Source organism: Cannabis sativa, chromosome 9 (genome assembly GCF_029168945.1).
Source record: "Cannabis sativa cultivar Pink pepper isolate KNU-18-1 chromosome 9, ASM2916894v1, whole genome shotgun sequence".
In the NCBI taxonomy this organism is placed as follows: domain Eukaryota; kingdom Viridiplantae; phylum Streptophyta; class Magnoliopsida; order Rosales; family Cannabaceae; genus Cannabis; species Cannabis sativa.
The window spans coordinates 40,966,160-40,982,402 of record NC_083609.1 but is presented as its reverse complement, the minus strand read 5'-3'; the positions used below and the strand labels follow the sequence as shown (position 1 = coordinate 40,982,402).

The window sequence follows — 16,243 nt, the reverse complement described above, 5'->3', positions numbered from 1 at the left end:
TATTGTAAATAGACGTGTGAGCGTAACACGTGGGTCTATGCTACATAGATGTAATTAGGTGTGTGAGCGTAAGACGCAGGTTTATCTCAAATAGGCAATAAGTGTAATGGCATTATTATTACATATGTGAAATGTATATTGTGATTATTGATATTTATACTGTCTTGTTGGACATGGCTCACGGGTGCTCTACTGTGCAGGAAAGGGTAAATCAATCTGTGTTCAGCCATGAGTGCGAGAGCTTGTACATGTTCGGGCCACACTAGACCAAGCGAGTTGGGGTCTACCAGTGATTGTGTTTTGTAACCTCTGGTTTTTCCACTTAGGTCGGCACATGAAGTAAACATGTAATATTTTGTGAAAATGTTTATGGGATCCCAAAACTTGTATCTTTTGGGTTTACTGTAAAGTTAAAAAAAATCATTACAAGTTATATTTTCATTCCGTTGTTATTAAAATTTAAATTTACCTGCGCTTATCATTCTAGTAATCCCGGATTAGTAGAATTAGGGTTTCTATATCAGTTGTCGTTGCGTGCCTAATTCTTAGGGCGTTACAATTAAAGTATGAAAAGATCCATGCATGTCTGACAGATTGCATTTTATATAGTAAGGAATATGTAGACATGGATAATTACCCAACTTGTTCTATATCCTACCATAAAATAAATAGGAAAATTTACATTCCAGTACTTTAATTGCATTCTTTTTACAAAAATATGGTGCTGTCATTTATATATCAAAATGTACCGTTTTTTATACCGTTATCAATTTAATTCAATTTTTTTTTTTAAATAACTGGATGGGACGTGTGATGTGTGATGACGTCATCACATCACGTCCTGCACGTCTTCCATGGTGCAGTGTTCAACTGTTCACGCGCCACTTTTTTTGCATGTGTAATTCAAATTATGGACGGTTTTAGAGGATTGTAATCATTTTTTTTATTTTTATATTGTATTTTACCATTTTTATGGTTTTTTAAGTGTTTGTATAAAAGGAAAGTAAGTTTGTTTTATAAATATTCATTTTGAGCTTTTCTTTTCTCTGTTTTCGTTTTATACAGAGTATAGGGGTTAGGGTTTCTTCTTCTTGGGGTGGTTTATTTTTGTGTTAGCAAGAGAGTTTGAGTGCATCATTTTCGTTTATTGCCTTGTTATTATCATCTGTAAACCTAAAAAATGGTTAAAACTCGTTCTTCAATTTCTCCTTCGCATTCTGTAAAGGTAGCTGCTGATAAGAAGAAAATGGAAAATGTCTCTGATGATGGAGATCGTGATGATTCTGATCGTTCTGGTGGTTCTGGTGGATCATCGGATGGTAGCCGTGGCTCGGCATTGCAAAAGAGAAAAAGAGTTGTTGATAAAGTGAAGAAAGAAGATGTTCGAAATGTGAAAAAGATGAAGCAAGTTGCTGAAGATTTGCCTGAGGATTATGATAGTGAAGACTTGGAGGTTGAAGTTCGTAATGATTTGAAGGTATTTTTATGATTTTTAATTTTTTATTTGGTTGTATTGGGTTTACGATTTTTAGGGATTTAATTTATTTTTAGATTTTATAGTTTATTGTTTTATGTTTTTAAATGTTTTTGATGTTTGTTTGTAATATTTTTTTTGGTTTATATGGTAGTCGGTTTTTATTTGTGGTTTTTTGGGTGTTGTTTTTATTTTGTTATTTTTCATGATGTTTGTAATCTATTTTGTTGATTATAGGTTTGATTATTTGTTTTTAGGTTACTGTTTATGTGTTTTTTTGGTTTATTTGTTAATTTGTTTCGATTTTGTTTATTTAGGTTATGTTTAAGTTTATTTTGTTTTATTTCTGTATGGTTATGGTTTATTTTTGTGTTTTAGATTTTTGATGGGTATTTTTCTTGTTTACTATGGAAAGTTTTGGCTTACAAATATATTTTCTGTTTTTGTTTATTATAGGGTTTGATTATTTGTTTTTAGGTTATTGTTATTGGTTTTTTAGTTTATTTGTTAATTTTTTTTCGATTTTGTTTATTTAGGTTTATGTTTAAGCTTACTGGTTTATTTTTGTATGTTTACGGTTTATTATAGTTTTTTAGGTATTGATGTGTATTTTTTTTTGTTTACAGTGGAAAGTATTGGTTTAAAAATTTAAATGATTATTGTATCCTGTGAAGTTGTTTATTGATGTTTATTTTTAGTTTAATGTGTGGATTTCTTTGTATATCATTTTTTTTTTACAGGAATGGGATTTATATTTCAAGCCTGGTGAAAAGATTCAGGGAAAAGTGATGTTATTCCCTAATCAGGATAACATTGTTGTCAAAAATATTAATTCCAAGTTGACTAAAGATCAACGTAAGTTGTTTCATGATACTTGTTTTGGTTATTTTTTGGATAGCCATCCTGTTGGTTTTCAGTCTCAATTAGTTCATAATGCCTTACATAGGGAGGTATATCAGAAAAATGAAAAAGAAATGTGGTTTAAGTTTGGTGATGAGAATTTCAGATTCAGTTTAGCTGAGTTTGCTGTTGTTTCTGGTTTACTGTGTGTTGGTGATGCCGATTTGAGTAAGTATACACACAGAGAAAATGCTTTTGTTGATCGATATTTTTGTGATCAGACAGTGACTGTTAGTGCTGTTGAGCATAGGTTTATGTATAGTGATTTCAAGTCAGATGAGTATGCTGTGAAGATGGCTGTTTTGTACCTTGTTACTAATTGTTTGATTAGTAGCGTTTACTCAAAAAAAGTTCCTGTTGAGATTTTGAACATAATTGGGGTTGATGAGTATGGTAGTTTTCCATGGGGTATACCAGTGTTTGAATTAACTTTGCACAATTTAAAGATTGGTCTGAGGGGTGTTATGAAGGGAAAAGGTGTTGCTAAGCCTCTTGCTAAGGTTAAAGGGAAACATTTGGAAAAGGGTCCTCGATCTTATAAACTTCGTGGTTTACCTTTTGCATTTTTGGTTTGGTTGTATGAAACCATTCCTTTGTGCTGGAAGGCAAAGTTTTGTTGCTATGATTCTGGTAAACCATATAGGTTTTGTAGATGGAAGAGTATTGGAAATCCTAATTCAAGTGAAGTTGAGAAGAAAGTTCTATCTTCAAATAAGGTATTTTTTATATTTTGTAAATTGTTTATTTGTTGTTTTTATTATATTTTGTAAACTAATTATTTTTTTCTTGTTTTGCTAGCTGAAAGGAAACATATTGTGCCTACTGAAAATGAAAGGAATGGTTTATTGGTGCTTACTGGAATGGAGTTTATTGGCCGAGAAGAGTCAGATGATGACTTTGATGATGTTCCATTCTCAAAGTTTAATGTTGATAGAGTTGGATCTTCTGGTGTACAGAAGGAGTTTACTGGTGGGTTTGATGTCGATGGTGTGATGCGTAAGATGAAGGAGTTTATTTCTAGGCAAAAGAAGACTGATGAGTCTATTGAAGTATTGAATAATGTGTTGGAGGGTAGATTCAAGGAGTTGCAGTTAAGTCTTCAGTCGTATATTGACTCAAAGATCAGTGAAGGCTTGGTTTTTTTTTTTTATGGAATTGAAGTTTAATGAGTTGAAGGAAGCTATTGAAAATGCAAAAATTTCTAAAGATGGAAATGATAGTCGTGATGAGAGCGATGGCAAGGTTTGATTATGTTTATTTTATTAGTTTATTAGATGTTTCTTTGTTTTTTCATATGTTATTTTGATTTTGTTGGTTTTTTTTTTTTTTGTTGCAAGAATGATGATTTAAATGATGTTGAAGTTTTTGATGTGAAAAGTCAAGATGCAATTGAAACTGTTGGACTCAATGAGAATATTCAATATACTCAGGTTATTCTTGTTTTGTAAACTAGTATACTGTTTTTTGTTTATTGAATATTTTTTGTTTTTTGAATATTTTTTCTTTATGTTATTAATGTTTTTATTGTTTAATGGGTTTTTTTTTTATTTTTTTGTAGGTTTTTAATGATGATGCTTCTTCATTTGATATTATGAGTTTTATTTCTAGTAAACCTGATTGGTTTACTGAAGAAAAAAAGAATACTGATAAATTGAATGATGAAGAACAGGTTGTTGATGATCATGGCCTATTTAAGGATGTTGTTAAAAAATCTAAGGAGGATGAAGATGATGGTGGTGATGACCAGGCAAGTTTATTTATTTTTTAGTTTTTTCATTATTTAGATGATTTGTTACTATGTTGTTTGTTGTCTCTGTCAAATGTTTTTTATGTTTGTTTTGTATATTTACAGGGTTTGGGGGGTGGTGATGCTGTTAAAGCTATTGGTTCAGATGGGACAAATAAAGACAATGTTGAGGGAAAGAATACTGAAGAAGCAAAAGATGTTGCAGATGGGAGTAATAAAGATAATGTTGAGGGCAGAGCAGTTGATGTAGATGCAAGTGTAAATGATGTTGAAGGTGTTTCTAGTAAGGGAAAGTTGTTTGATAGTTAAGGCACTGAGGATAGTATCACTGTGTCTGCTTTGGAGATTATAAATGAAAAGATTGATGCCTATGAGGGAAGCATTAAAAAGGTTTGTCATTTTTTGTTTACTGTATACTTTTTTTTTTATTTAGTTTATTTTATATTTTGAATCATTTTGTCATGTTTAATTATTTTTATTTTTTGTTTTTAGGATAAGTCTTTAAATAAATTAGAGGCAACAAATGCTGATGTTTTATCTACCTATGGGTTGGACAAGGTTTGTTTACTTTTTTTTTTATTATTCTTGTTTATGTTCTGAGTATTGATTTTTGGTTTACTATGTTTACATATTTTTTGTTTTTTTTTGCATGATATTTTAAGACTGATGTTGTTGGTGTTGAGAAGAAGCATGGTTCTCAAGAAAGCTTTTCTGTATCTACCATGGAGGTTGTTAATGATCATTTGGTTTCCTATGAAGACAGTTTGAAAAAGGTTTATTTTTATTTTGTTTATGTTATTTGGTAGTTTGTTTTTTTTTTCTTTTCACTTACTTTTTTTTTTATTTGTTTGTAATTGTTTTGAATGCTAGGGAAAGTCTATAAAATTGGAGGAAGAAACTCCTACAGTTGGAAATAGAGAGAGGAAACCTAGTTCTGTATACAACAGTCCGTATGCCACAGAATTTGGTTCAGGTAGTATTGGTAAACCAAAAGGTGGACGTCCTGGATCATGTGCTTTTGGATTTGGCTTTTTCAATGTGATTGATGATGTGCAAGCTAAATCTTTTGATCAGTGGTTTAAGATTGGGTTTAATGATAAAAACAAAGTGAAGAAGTTTAAAGAATGTCATAGGAAGCTTAAGGTTCCATTGGATTTTGTGGTTTGTCAAATTGATGATAAGATGTGGTTCTATGATTTGCTTACTGTTGGGAAGAACTTGTCATGCTCGGTTAGTGTGTTATTATATATTTTTTTTTGTTTATTGTATACTTTTTCTGTATATTTGTTTATAACTTTGGATTGTTTTATGTTTATTGCAGCATATTGATGTTTGTTTCTACTATTTGAGAAAGAAGTTAAAGTATGACCAGTCTGTGAAAATTTCTGGTAATACTACTGATTGCTTCTTTGCTTCTCAAATTTTTGAATTATATAATGAGTTTGTTGCAAGTGGTGAAAATGTTGATTCGATTAAGAAGGATTCTAAGGCAGCTGCATACATAGCGGGTTTTTATATGTTATGCAATAAACCCTGGGCTGAGCTTGATTTCGTACTAATGCCTGTTAACGTGATTGTTCTTGCTCATTGGATATTGTGTATTCTTGACATTAAGATGAGATGCTTAAAAGTGTTGAATTCTATGAGGTTTGGGAGGTACAAGAACAACTCAGAGAGTTTTGTTCGTGCATTTGCTGTAATAATTCCTATCTTACTGTCACATGTTAATTTCTATGAGGGGAGAAATGATATTGACAGGAGTAGTAAGCACTGGCAAGGTAAAAAAGATACTGATGCGTTTGATATTGTCGTGGTTGATAATTTGCCACAACAAGAGGATAGGTAACTATCTTTGTTTTTTTTATATTTATGATTCTATGTTATTGTTTATTTTTTGTTATCTGACAATTGTTATGGGTTTATTTTTGTGATGTAGTGATTGTGGTGTTTTTATCATAAAGTATGCTCATTTCTTTATGCATGGATTGATTGATAAGATTCCTAAGAAGTTGGACATTGCATTCACTCGTAAGAAGTTGTGTGTTGATCTGTTTGTTCATGCAAAGAAGAAGGAGTTGGGTGGGTACGAGTCTACTTCGGAGCATCCAGGAAGGATGCCATAGATTTCTCTAATAGAACAACATGTTGGAAACCTAGTTTACATTTGTTTGAACTTTATGTGTATTTTTATGTCATGTTGTTTTGTTTTTAGGTTTATGTTTGTGTTTGTTTAAGAAACTGTTTGGAACAGTAATATTTTAGGAGACTCTTGCCTATTTTAATTTTGAAGTAACCTTTTGGTTTACTGGCACAGTATGTTTGCAGTTTTTATGTTATGTATTTCTGTGAGACAATATTTTAATTTTTTGGATTTAGAAATTAGTTTTAGTGTTCTGGCTTTTATTTATGTGATTTTTGTTTAATTTTGTTTGATCTTATAAACCAATGACATTTCTGTATACCATTCTAAGTGGTATAAACCAATGTGATGGTTTATTAACCTTTAAAATGGTTGTAAATAAATTACAGTTAGTAACTGTACATATATTTGGTAACTTGTTATTTTTAACATTTTATTTCATATAGAGGAGGCAAAAAAAAAACTTACTTGAATCTAAGCGAATTGTAATCATTTTATTAAAAGTTTGTATTAATACATTGAAAAGCTTTATCAACTAACAATTATCATTGTAAATTGTTTTTGTATACTGTCTATTTAGTAACCATGTTTGATGGTTACCAACATTTATTCATTTTACCTCAGGATCTTATGATCTTTTTCTTTTTCTTGGTGGTTTTAGTACTGGGTCATTTTTACATGATCTTTTGTTGTGTCCTCTCTGGCGACATTGACCGCATACCACTTGTGCTTTTACTTCAAGTCCATTTTTGTATCGTTGTTTCTTTGGTCTTCCGGCAGCTCTCTTATGTTTAGGTGGGAGGACTACAATATTTCTTATTAAATCTGGTATATTCCATGATGTTGCCTCACCTAATGGGAGTATACTGTCTTCATATGTTGCCATAAAAGCTTCTTTCGTGTAGTAGTATGAGCAATATTTGTAGCAAGACAGGTTCCTTTTGCTTAGTACAGCCATTGCATGAGAGCAAGGCATTTCATCATATTCAAATCGTTGGCAGCTGCATGTTTTATTCTCCAAGTTTACTATGTGAGATCTGTTGTTGTCGTGTACTTGGTATACCAGAAGGTTTGCTGTTTCAACCTGTATTAATCAAGTAAACGATTATTAAGTTTACAACAGAGTAAATATGTTTGTAAGCAATTATTATTTTTCTGTATACATAATTACCTTGTACTTTAAACTCATATCTCTTTGTTTCTTTAATGTTTTTTCAGGTATTTTTGCCAGTGTTGTTGTAGTTTTTTGGGCTCTATTCTTGTTTTCCCAATACCATCTTTGCACCAATGAATGTAGGCATTCTAGTAGAGTTGCGATGGGTAGGTCTCTTACTGCTTTCAAGGTTGCATTGACTGATTCGGCAATATTTGATGTCATTGTTTTGTATCTCCTGTTCATGCCATATAGTCTTGTCCACTTTTCGACACCAATTTAATTCACCAAGTAATCTCTTATTCTTACATCTATATTGTCCAAGTCTTGCATGCTCTTTTCAAAATCTTCTATGTTGTAAGCTTTAGATGCACTATTAAATGCAATCTTGAGCTCATCACCTCCTTTTTTGAATTTCATTTTTATATTCTTCATCAAATGGTAACAACATACCCCATGCATTATATCTGGAAAGGTCTCTTTTACTGCTTTTAGTATACTCTCATGTCTATCTGATACGATGCATTGATCTTTTCTTTCGCCATAAGTTTCCTTTATTTTGTGAAGAAACCATTCCCAAGAGCTGTCATTTTCGGAATCTACTACTGCAAATGCAAGTGGGAATATATGTCTATTTGCATTTTGTGCACTTGCTATCAACTAAGTGCCTCCATGTTGGTTTGTCAAAAAGGTTCCATCTGTGACTATTATTGGTGTACAGTGTTGCCAACCTTTTATTGAAGCACCTACTGCAAAGTATAGATATTTGAATTTGTTATCTTCATCTGTTACTAGGTCTGTGATTGTTCCTGTTTCAAAAGTAACCAATTAGTTTATAGTATAAATACCTATATAGCATATTAGTACTTTATGTTGACGAAGTATTTTATTACTTGGGTTTGATATTTGCATCATGTATAAAATTGATGGTATCTCACTGTATGATTCTTGTGGGCAGCGACGAGCATCCATAATTGCCTTTTCTCTAGCTCTCCATGCTTTTTGGTAAGATATAGAGACACTGTAATCATCTGCCATGTCATCCACAATTTCTGTTGGAGTGTAATCTCTTTTTGGGTTTACAAACTTGTTTTTTATAACCTTTCCAACCAGGTTGCTTGTAGCTTGAGGATGGTCTCCAGAAGTGATGTCCAATGAACATGTATGAGTATGCTCTATTTTTCTTATGATAAACATGTCAGTCTTTCCATGTTTTGATGCTAAGAATGTCCAGTTGCAGTTATCATCAATACAGACTAGTTTATAGTCTAGTTTTGATGATCTTTTTACCTTGAAAGGTTGATTGTATCTTATTGAGTGAAGGCTTACTGCTTGTTGGAGGGTTTCCTTGTTTGCAAAAACTTGGCCAATGTGTATTTCAGCAACTTGAGGATTTAAAATAATTTGATTTTCTTCGGAGCTTTCTTCCATCGATTTTTTAGTTTGTTCAATCACATAATCTGCCATCTTTGTTGCATATTCTGTTCTTGTTGGTAGCAGTTGCCTTGTTTGTAAACTAGTTTCCCCATTGTAGGTATAGTTTACTCTATCATTGTGTTCATTGTCGGTTGTGGATGTTGAGATGTTAACACAGATAGGATATTTGGTCTCATCATCATTTTTCCTTCGTATTTGTTCATAAAACTTGCATCCACTATCGTCTTTGATTCTTATTGGTGGTATGCCTTCAGTTACTTGAAATTGAAGATCAATCGTATATTTGTTTCTGTCCAAATTCAAAGCTTCGTATACTATGTGAGAAAGCTCATAATGTGAACAATCTGTTGGAATTAGTATACCTTCGACTTCATAATCAACGTATGTTGTTTTGTCAACCCAAGTTCCATTGTAAAAAAGAATCACTGTTCTAACATCCATATTCCTGCGTGATTTGTTTAGTTTAATCATGTTAAGTATTGTATACAGTAAACATTATGTATATACAAAAATAATAAACATGTAATAGGTGTGATGTTCATAAACTAAATTTTATATTTATTATAGTAAGGTTTATATGCAGTTTTACTAATTAGATGACTATATGTTGAACTATAATGTTGGAGCGATTACAATTACGAAGGTTTATAGTGTACTGTATTTTTTAAAGTACTTAGTATTGATTAGTTTACTATCAGTTATGATTACAACTGGTAAACTATCTGATTAGTACTGATTAATTGTCAAATAATCATGTTTAACAAAATTAACAAACATGATGGATTTTTAGGTGTTTTCAGGAATTGGAAGGTGTAATGTGTTATAAGCAGTAGTATGTATCGTAATGTATAATAGGTACCTTATTCAGATTTAGTTTTCGATGTTGTAGTTGACGGACTTCTTCTTCTTCCTCGAAGCAACGATTTCTGGTTTTCGTTTTTTTGTTTGTTGTGATCAGCTCATAGGTTTATTGATCGATTGAATTGTAGGTCGAATTAGAGAGACGATGATTTGCTTGTTGTATACAGCAACAGTTTTGAGAGATATGATGATCGATTCTCTAATTTTCAGATTCGTCGAGGTCTCTATTTTTCCGTCAATGGTGTTTTTTCGTTCAAGGTTGGTTTGGTTTCTGTTTTTCGTTTTCGTGTATTATTCCTATGGTATTTATAGCTTTCTGTTTTAAACAGTAGAACCACGCGCAGAGATGGCCGAGAAATATGGAATTGTGGGCGCGTCTCCTTCATCGCCGGTGGTTCCAAAATTATTGAAGCTAATCACGGTAAGCTTGATGACGTGTCACGGCATACACATGGATTGTTTTCATTTAACGTTTTTTCTGTAATATTAATGTATATAATGTATATATATAAAAAATTTCCCAAATAAATAAGAGTAAGGAGAATAGAAACTTATCCCCAAAAAAGTGTTGTGGTGCATGTCTTTGATTCCTCGACTTAAACGATTATATCGTACTGCAGACCATTCAGAAATTTGATTTGGCACAAGACTAAGAGAGTGAAAGATTAAAAACTCAAATATCCTACAGATTCACAAGCTTGGAAAAAAGTAAACTACATAAATCCAGAATTTAAATATAAACCAAGACATCTTCATCTCGGTCAATTTGTGGATGGAGTAAATCAACATAGATCTCTAAGTAGTTGTCATAGTTCATGGTCTGTCTTTCTTGTTATGTACAATCTTCCTCCGTGATTAGTGATGAAAAGAATATTTAACATGCTTTCTTTAATGATATCAGACCCACAATAATCTGGACATAATGTCGATGTGTATTTCGAATCATTAATTGATGATATGATAAAATTGTATGCGAATGATGTTCAGCCTATGATGGTTTTAAGTAAGAATTCTTTAATCTAAAGGTAGTGTTATTGTGGACTGTTAGCGATTTTCCAACTTACAATAATTTATCAGGCTTAAGCACAAAAGGTTACCAAAGTTGTCTCATTTGTTGCACACATGGGCTCGTCACTTGCCAAATGGACACAAGATGTGTTATATGGGTCATAGACGGTACTTGCCTAAAGATCATTCTAATAGACGGAAGAAGAAAGCATTCAATGGTACTGAAGAGCAAAATATGGCTCCTCTGCCACTGCCGAGGGAACAAATTCTCCAAGAAGTAGAACTATTAGATTTTAAGTATGAAAAGACGCAAAAAAAAAAAAAAGAAAAAAGAAAATGAATGCGTTAATTGGTTTGTATCCAGAAATATTAGAAGTAGCTTGTCCAAAACATCCTAGAAATCAAGAATGTGATTTTTATGTCTTGAAATACATAAGTGACATCGTCAGAGCGGCAAATCCTACTAGATACAAAACCTAAATAATAAATGTTGTAAGTTTTAATTATTAATTATCATCTTATTTATTATATCAACAAACAATCTAATATAATATACTAATAAAAAGATTAACTTATTTTTTTACAATTTGGGAGAAAAAACTACATACGACGCAAAAAATAAGAGTTGTTACTTTTACATCGAGAGAGAATATTTAACAAAATTGCTTGCGGTGATTTACGATGATGATAATGAGTAAAACAATTGTATAATTTTTTTTCTTCTTTTAATAATGTTTAATTAGGTAACTTATAAACACTTAGAATAATTTTAAAATATTTATATAATAAATTTATTTAGAGTAATATAAATACATATATTTATTTAAATTGTCAATTTAATTTTTAGTTATGTAAAATTAATTTTTAATCTATATTAATAAAAATGAAAAATATATAAAGATGTAAAAAAAAATTCAAAGTTTATATATATATATAAATATAAAAATTTGATTTTATATAAAACTTAGATTTGATTTCAAAATTAATTAAAATATATAACACATTAGGCGTCGGTTATTATGTAAACAATTGACGCTATATAAATATATACAATGTCAGTTATTTGATGATAACTGGCGACATAGGCAAGTTTTTTGAAATTAGACCCTGCCAATGACGTCAGTCATTTTATAATAATCGACAGCATAAGGGAATTTATGTTTTCGATATATTCACCCCCTTTAGCGATCCCTGCAATAGTGTCGGTCGCAAATTTCACCAAAATTGATGTTGTATGCCTCAAAAAACCGCCTCTAAAGGCTAATTTTTCAAAGTGTAATTAAATGAACTTTGTACCCAAATATAAAATATATGCTTTCCAAATAAGTGTTAAAAAAATATGACAAACTCAATACCATAAAAAAGTTCTAAAGACATAAAATGCCATAGAAAATGGACAAACATAAACTTGTCATATTTTACATTGTTTTAAAATTTCGTATTTGAGTATCTGTTTCAGTCTTACATTCTAATACAAATCTAAATAACTATCCCAATGAATAATAGAACTACTCTTTCCTCATTTTTTTTTCTGAAAAAGGAATAATAGAACTACTTGTGCAATTAATAGATATTATTCTTCACGGGAAAAAGGCAGGCCAATGAAAATGAATGAAAAAAATACTCGTACGTGGTCCTATATGCCACTGAACATGGGATGAGGGTTTTTTTTCTTGTGATGATGAACATATGAACAATTCCAGTGGAATATGTTCTTAGATTATATTTATTGAGAATAAAATCACAACAATGGTAATGTCTGCTAAAGGGCTATAAATTCTTCTCAACCGTTACAATCATAATGTAATGGGTACATTACATATATCCACAATATCTAAATACAAACGAATTAATATTGAAAAAGTTGACCTTACCATTTCATAATATTGTTGGGCTCCTTTTTTCTATATTAGTATGATACTATGATATACATTGTTTGTTTTAATTTTATTTGTGGGTACCTTTTAAAAAAATTTCATATTAGTAAAATAAGTATAACACTTATATTCACGATATAATTATGTCCTATTCTTACCTTGATTGATACCCCCAACATATATATGCCTAGCCTATATAACCCTACTTGCATGACAATTCCAAGAAATTAAGAGCAGCAGAGACAAGCTATTAATATTAGTCATCTCACAAAGTTTATGCCACCTTGTGGAAAAAGTGGACACAATGATATGGATCATTACACTGTTTGCCATTCATTTAATTAAACATATTATTGTTGTCTGGGTGCAATTCTATACAAGATTCTGGGTAATGTCAGAATTTGATTCCTTCATTGAAGGCTGCGAAAAAAGACATGTAGATAGTAGTGGCTTTTGTGTTTGCCCTTTGTTTTATAATAAAATAAAGTACTGACAGCATCGAATATAATAACTTCAATGACAAAGCTCCGCTTGACTCGATCATGTGATGATAAATTCAATGACAAAGCTCCGCTTCGCCCTAGGCCAGTGCAGATCTTGTTAGCATATCATTATGTGATTGTGATATTCATTAAAATACTAAGCCTTAAAAATTAATTGTCTTGCAATGTAGAATAAAACTAATAACTTACAAGTTTGCTAAATTTATCGTCGATAGCTTGACTCGATCTCGTCATTCTTCTACATACATCGGATCAACAAAATAGATCACAGCAGTTTGTTCTTCGACCGTTAACTCGACTTTAATTTTGACAATTTACTTTGAATGCCTTCCTAGTACTTGGATTCACAACCTCCACCGCACCATAGGAAAAAGTCTTCGTGACCACAAATGGACCTATTCATCGTGACTTTAACTTCCCTCAAAAGAATTTTAGATGAGAATATACATCAAAATTATTATTGGAGGAATTTTGACAACACCAAAAACAAATTAAAATATAATTATTAATTAAAATGTGTGAGTACGTCCACCTAGAATGGTGAGTATTCAAAGAATAGACACTCAGACGTACTGAAATATATAATGAACACAAGAGAATTATAGAGGTTTAGTCAGATCACAGACTGCTTAGTCCACTATTGCAAGGAATTCTGCCATGTTCCATTTCATATTGGATCACTCATTTATATACAAAGCAAGTGTCCTTTGATTATACAAAACTTAATTGTAGGAATTTATTCCTAAAATAACCCTACACACAACAAAGGAAGAATAAAAAAACCAAGGCCAATTTAGACTTTTCTTACCTAATGAAACCCACAGTTTGACCCCTGGTTTAAACTCCCCAAACGACAGCCATTTCCTTAGGGCTACAAGTCGTTTTTAATTAAACACTAGAAACCCTAAAATGTATTTGACATATATAAGCATCTTTATCTTCTCAAAACATATAAACAACAGCTACCAAAAGAAACCCTAGCCGTGAACCTCCCTTCTTCGTTGTTCTTCACTGAAGAACATGAAGAGCAACTGCCAAGATACAACTTAGAAAACAAACTCTAGCCCAGATTAAACTAAACCCCCTTTAACCAGAGCCACCTTCTTCGTGGTTCTTCTATGAAGAACACGAAGAACACAACCTAGCAACAAATATATCCCGAGAAATAATCCGTCAAATCGATTCAAACCCAGAAAATCACAAACATAAAATAGCTAAATACAATAGTAAATTCAGCAAAGAAAAAGGAGAAGAAAACACCAGATTTTATAGAGGTTCTCCAAAAATGTGTTGGGTACGTCCTCTTCGAGCTCGCCTCGGTTCACTATGGATCTTTAATGATCAAGAGATTACAATGGTGGGATTCCAAAACACACATATATTATTTTGGTAATCCCTAAGATTTTACAGTGTTTTAATACTCTCTCTTTTTCTCTATTTCTCTCTGAGATTGAAACTGACAGTAGCTTTTCTTTCCTTTGTTGCATGAACAATTCTCCCCTTGAGTTGGATATCGAAACCCTAGTCCAAGGGTTACAAGGTTTACTCCTCCAAACTCAATCTCTGGCCATTTTCTCTCTGGAACCGATTCTGATGTTGTATTGTTCTGCTATGGATCTGATTTTGTGTTGGTCTTTTTGATCTGGTCTATTGTGATGTTTTGTCTTCTTTTTATGTTGCTACTGGTTTATTTATCCTGTTGTAGTGGAATGCAGAGAAAAAGAGAGTTAGTTACAAAGTGGTTAAAACTTTGTAACTAACTTAAGTGTTTTGCCTAGGTATATTAGAGGCCGAAGGCCACCTAGGAAATACTTTTTACTGTCTTGTAAATCTCTGTAATAATCTGGTTTTACAGTGTACAGGTAATAAGGGGGTTTATTCCAACAATTTCCACCTAAATCCCCTTATGAATTGTGCACTGTAATCTCTGTTGTTATTTGAGTGTATTTGAGGGTCTTAGCTCGAACCCATTAAGGGTTTTACCAACATGTGTCAATCCCCAATAAGCTTAAGCAAAGCTTAAACTTATTGAGGGATACAACCTTTGTGCCCATGTATGCTGGATTCACTTCAGTGGGCACTTCGTCTATCTCGATCTGTCCTTGTGAAACTTTATCCCTGATAAAGTGATATTTTATCTCTATGTGTTTTGTCCTCTCATGAAAAACTTGGTTTTTGCACAAATAGATGCTGCTCCGACTATCAGAGTAGATTATAGGCACCTTTTCATTAACTTCAGCTCCTCCATAAGCCCTTTTAACCATAGAGCCTCTTTAATAGCTTCTGTAGTAGCCATATATTTAGATTCAGTAGTGGACAACGCCACTACTGACTGTAATTGTACTTTCCAACTAGTACGATTTCCCCTTGTTAAGAGAAAATAGGCAGAAGTAGATCTTCTAGTGTCCCTGTCCCCCACATAATCTGCATCTGTGAACCCTTTAAGGTTCTGATGTGTTTGGTGACCCTGATAGACCAATCCCAACTTAGATGTACCATTTAAGTATCTCATAAGCCATTTCATGGCTTTCCAATGCTCTTTTCCAGGACTAGACATGAACCTGCTTAGCACACTGATTGCATAAGCAAGGTCAGGTCTAGTACTAACCATCAAGTACATTATGGACCCTACTGCATTAGAGTAGGGAACATTAGCCATCTCTTCTTGCTCTAACTTGGTCTTAGGGCACATAGATTTAGACATAAGGTATTGGTTGGTAATCGGCTGTGAAACAACCTTTGAATCTTTCATAGAAAACTTTTTTATGATCTTGTTGATATAGTATTCCTGATATAGCATGAGTTTCCCTTTGCCTCTGTCCCTTAGAATGTTGATCCCCAAAATCTTAGTAGCCACACCTATGTCCTTCATTTCAAATTCCGACTTGAGCAAATCCTTGACCTTGTTGACATTTGACCTCTCCTTGCTAATTATTAGCGTATCATCCACATAAAGTAGCAAGTAGATGACTTTAGCAATTTTTGAACCTTTAAAGTACAAAAACCCCTGTTTGGTCATAAAGGTGTCAAACCGTTTGTTCCATTATCTCGGGGATTGCTTCAATCCATATAGAGACTTGTCAAGCTTGTAAACATGGTCTTCAATCTCGTGGTCACATCCATTTGGTCAATCTCCATGTCAA

The 16,243-nt window shown here is 32.3% G+C and overlaps 5 protein-coding genes across 5 annotated transcripts; 3 read left to right on the top strand and 2 right to left on the bottom strand.

The window, feature by feature from the left end:
- Window positions 1-894: 894 nt before the first annotated feature.
- On the top strand, window positions 895-3,144 carry LOC133030885 (uncharacterized). The gene is made up of 2 exons (XM_061103852.1): window positions 895-1,477; window positions 2,215-3,144. Exons 1-2 carry the CDS (start codon window positions 1,181-1,183, stop codon window positions 3,142-3,144), a joined length of 1,227 nt encoding a protein of 408 aa, XP_060959835.1. The 5' UTR covers window positions 895-1,180.
- Window positions 3,145-3,879: 735 nt separating this feature from the next.
- LOC133030887 (uncharacterized) lies at window positions 3,880-4,430 on the top strand. The gene is made up of 2 exons (XM_061103854.1): window positions 3,880-4,121; window positions 4,227-4,430. Exons 1-2 carry the CDS (start codon window positions 3,966-3,968, stop codon window positions 4,428-4,430), a joined length of 360 nt encoding a protein of 119 aa, XP_060959837.1. The 5' UTR covers window positions 3,880-3,965.
- Window positions 4,431-4,434: 4 nt separating this feature from the next.
- On the top strand, window positions 4,435-6,434 carry LOC133030886 (uncharacterized). The gene is made up of 5 exons (XM_061103853.1): window positions 4,435-4,511; window positions 4,614-4,679; window positions 4,784-4,894; window positions 4,992-5,351; window positions 5,443-6,434. Exons 3-5 carry the CDS (start codon window positions 4,844-4,846, stop codon window positions 5,965-5,967), a joined length of 936 nt encoding a protein of 311 aa, XP_060959836.1. The 5' UTR covers window positions 4,435-4,511; window positions 4,614-4,679; window positions 4,784-4,843; the 3' UTR covers window positions 5,968-6,434.
- Window positions 6,435-6,889: 455 nt separating this feature from the next.
- LOC133031395 (uncharacterized) lies at window positions 6,890-7,923 on the bottom strand. The gene is made up of 2 exons (XM_061104881.1): window positions 7,433-7,923; window positions 6,890-7,345 (listed from the first exon to the last, which is right to left on the bottom strand). Exons 1-2 carry the CDS (start codon window positions 7,658-7,660, stop codon window positions 6,890-6,892), a joined length of 684 nt encoding a protein of 227 aa, XP_060960864.1. The 5' UTR covers window positions 7,661-7,923.
- LOC133031394 (uncharacterized) lies at window positions 7,694-8,881 on the bottom strand. The gene is made up of 3 exons (XM_061104880.1): window positions 8,308-8,881; window positions 8,146-8,223; window positions 7,694-8,019 (listed from the first exon to the last, which is right to left on the bottom strand). The coding sequence occupies exons 1-3, from the start codon at window positions 8,879-8,881 to the stop codon at window positions 7,694-7,696; spliced, it is 978 nt and encodes a 325-aa protein (XP_060960863.1).
- Window positions 8,882-16,243: the final 7,362 nt, after the last annotated feature.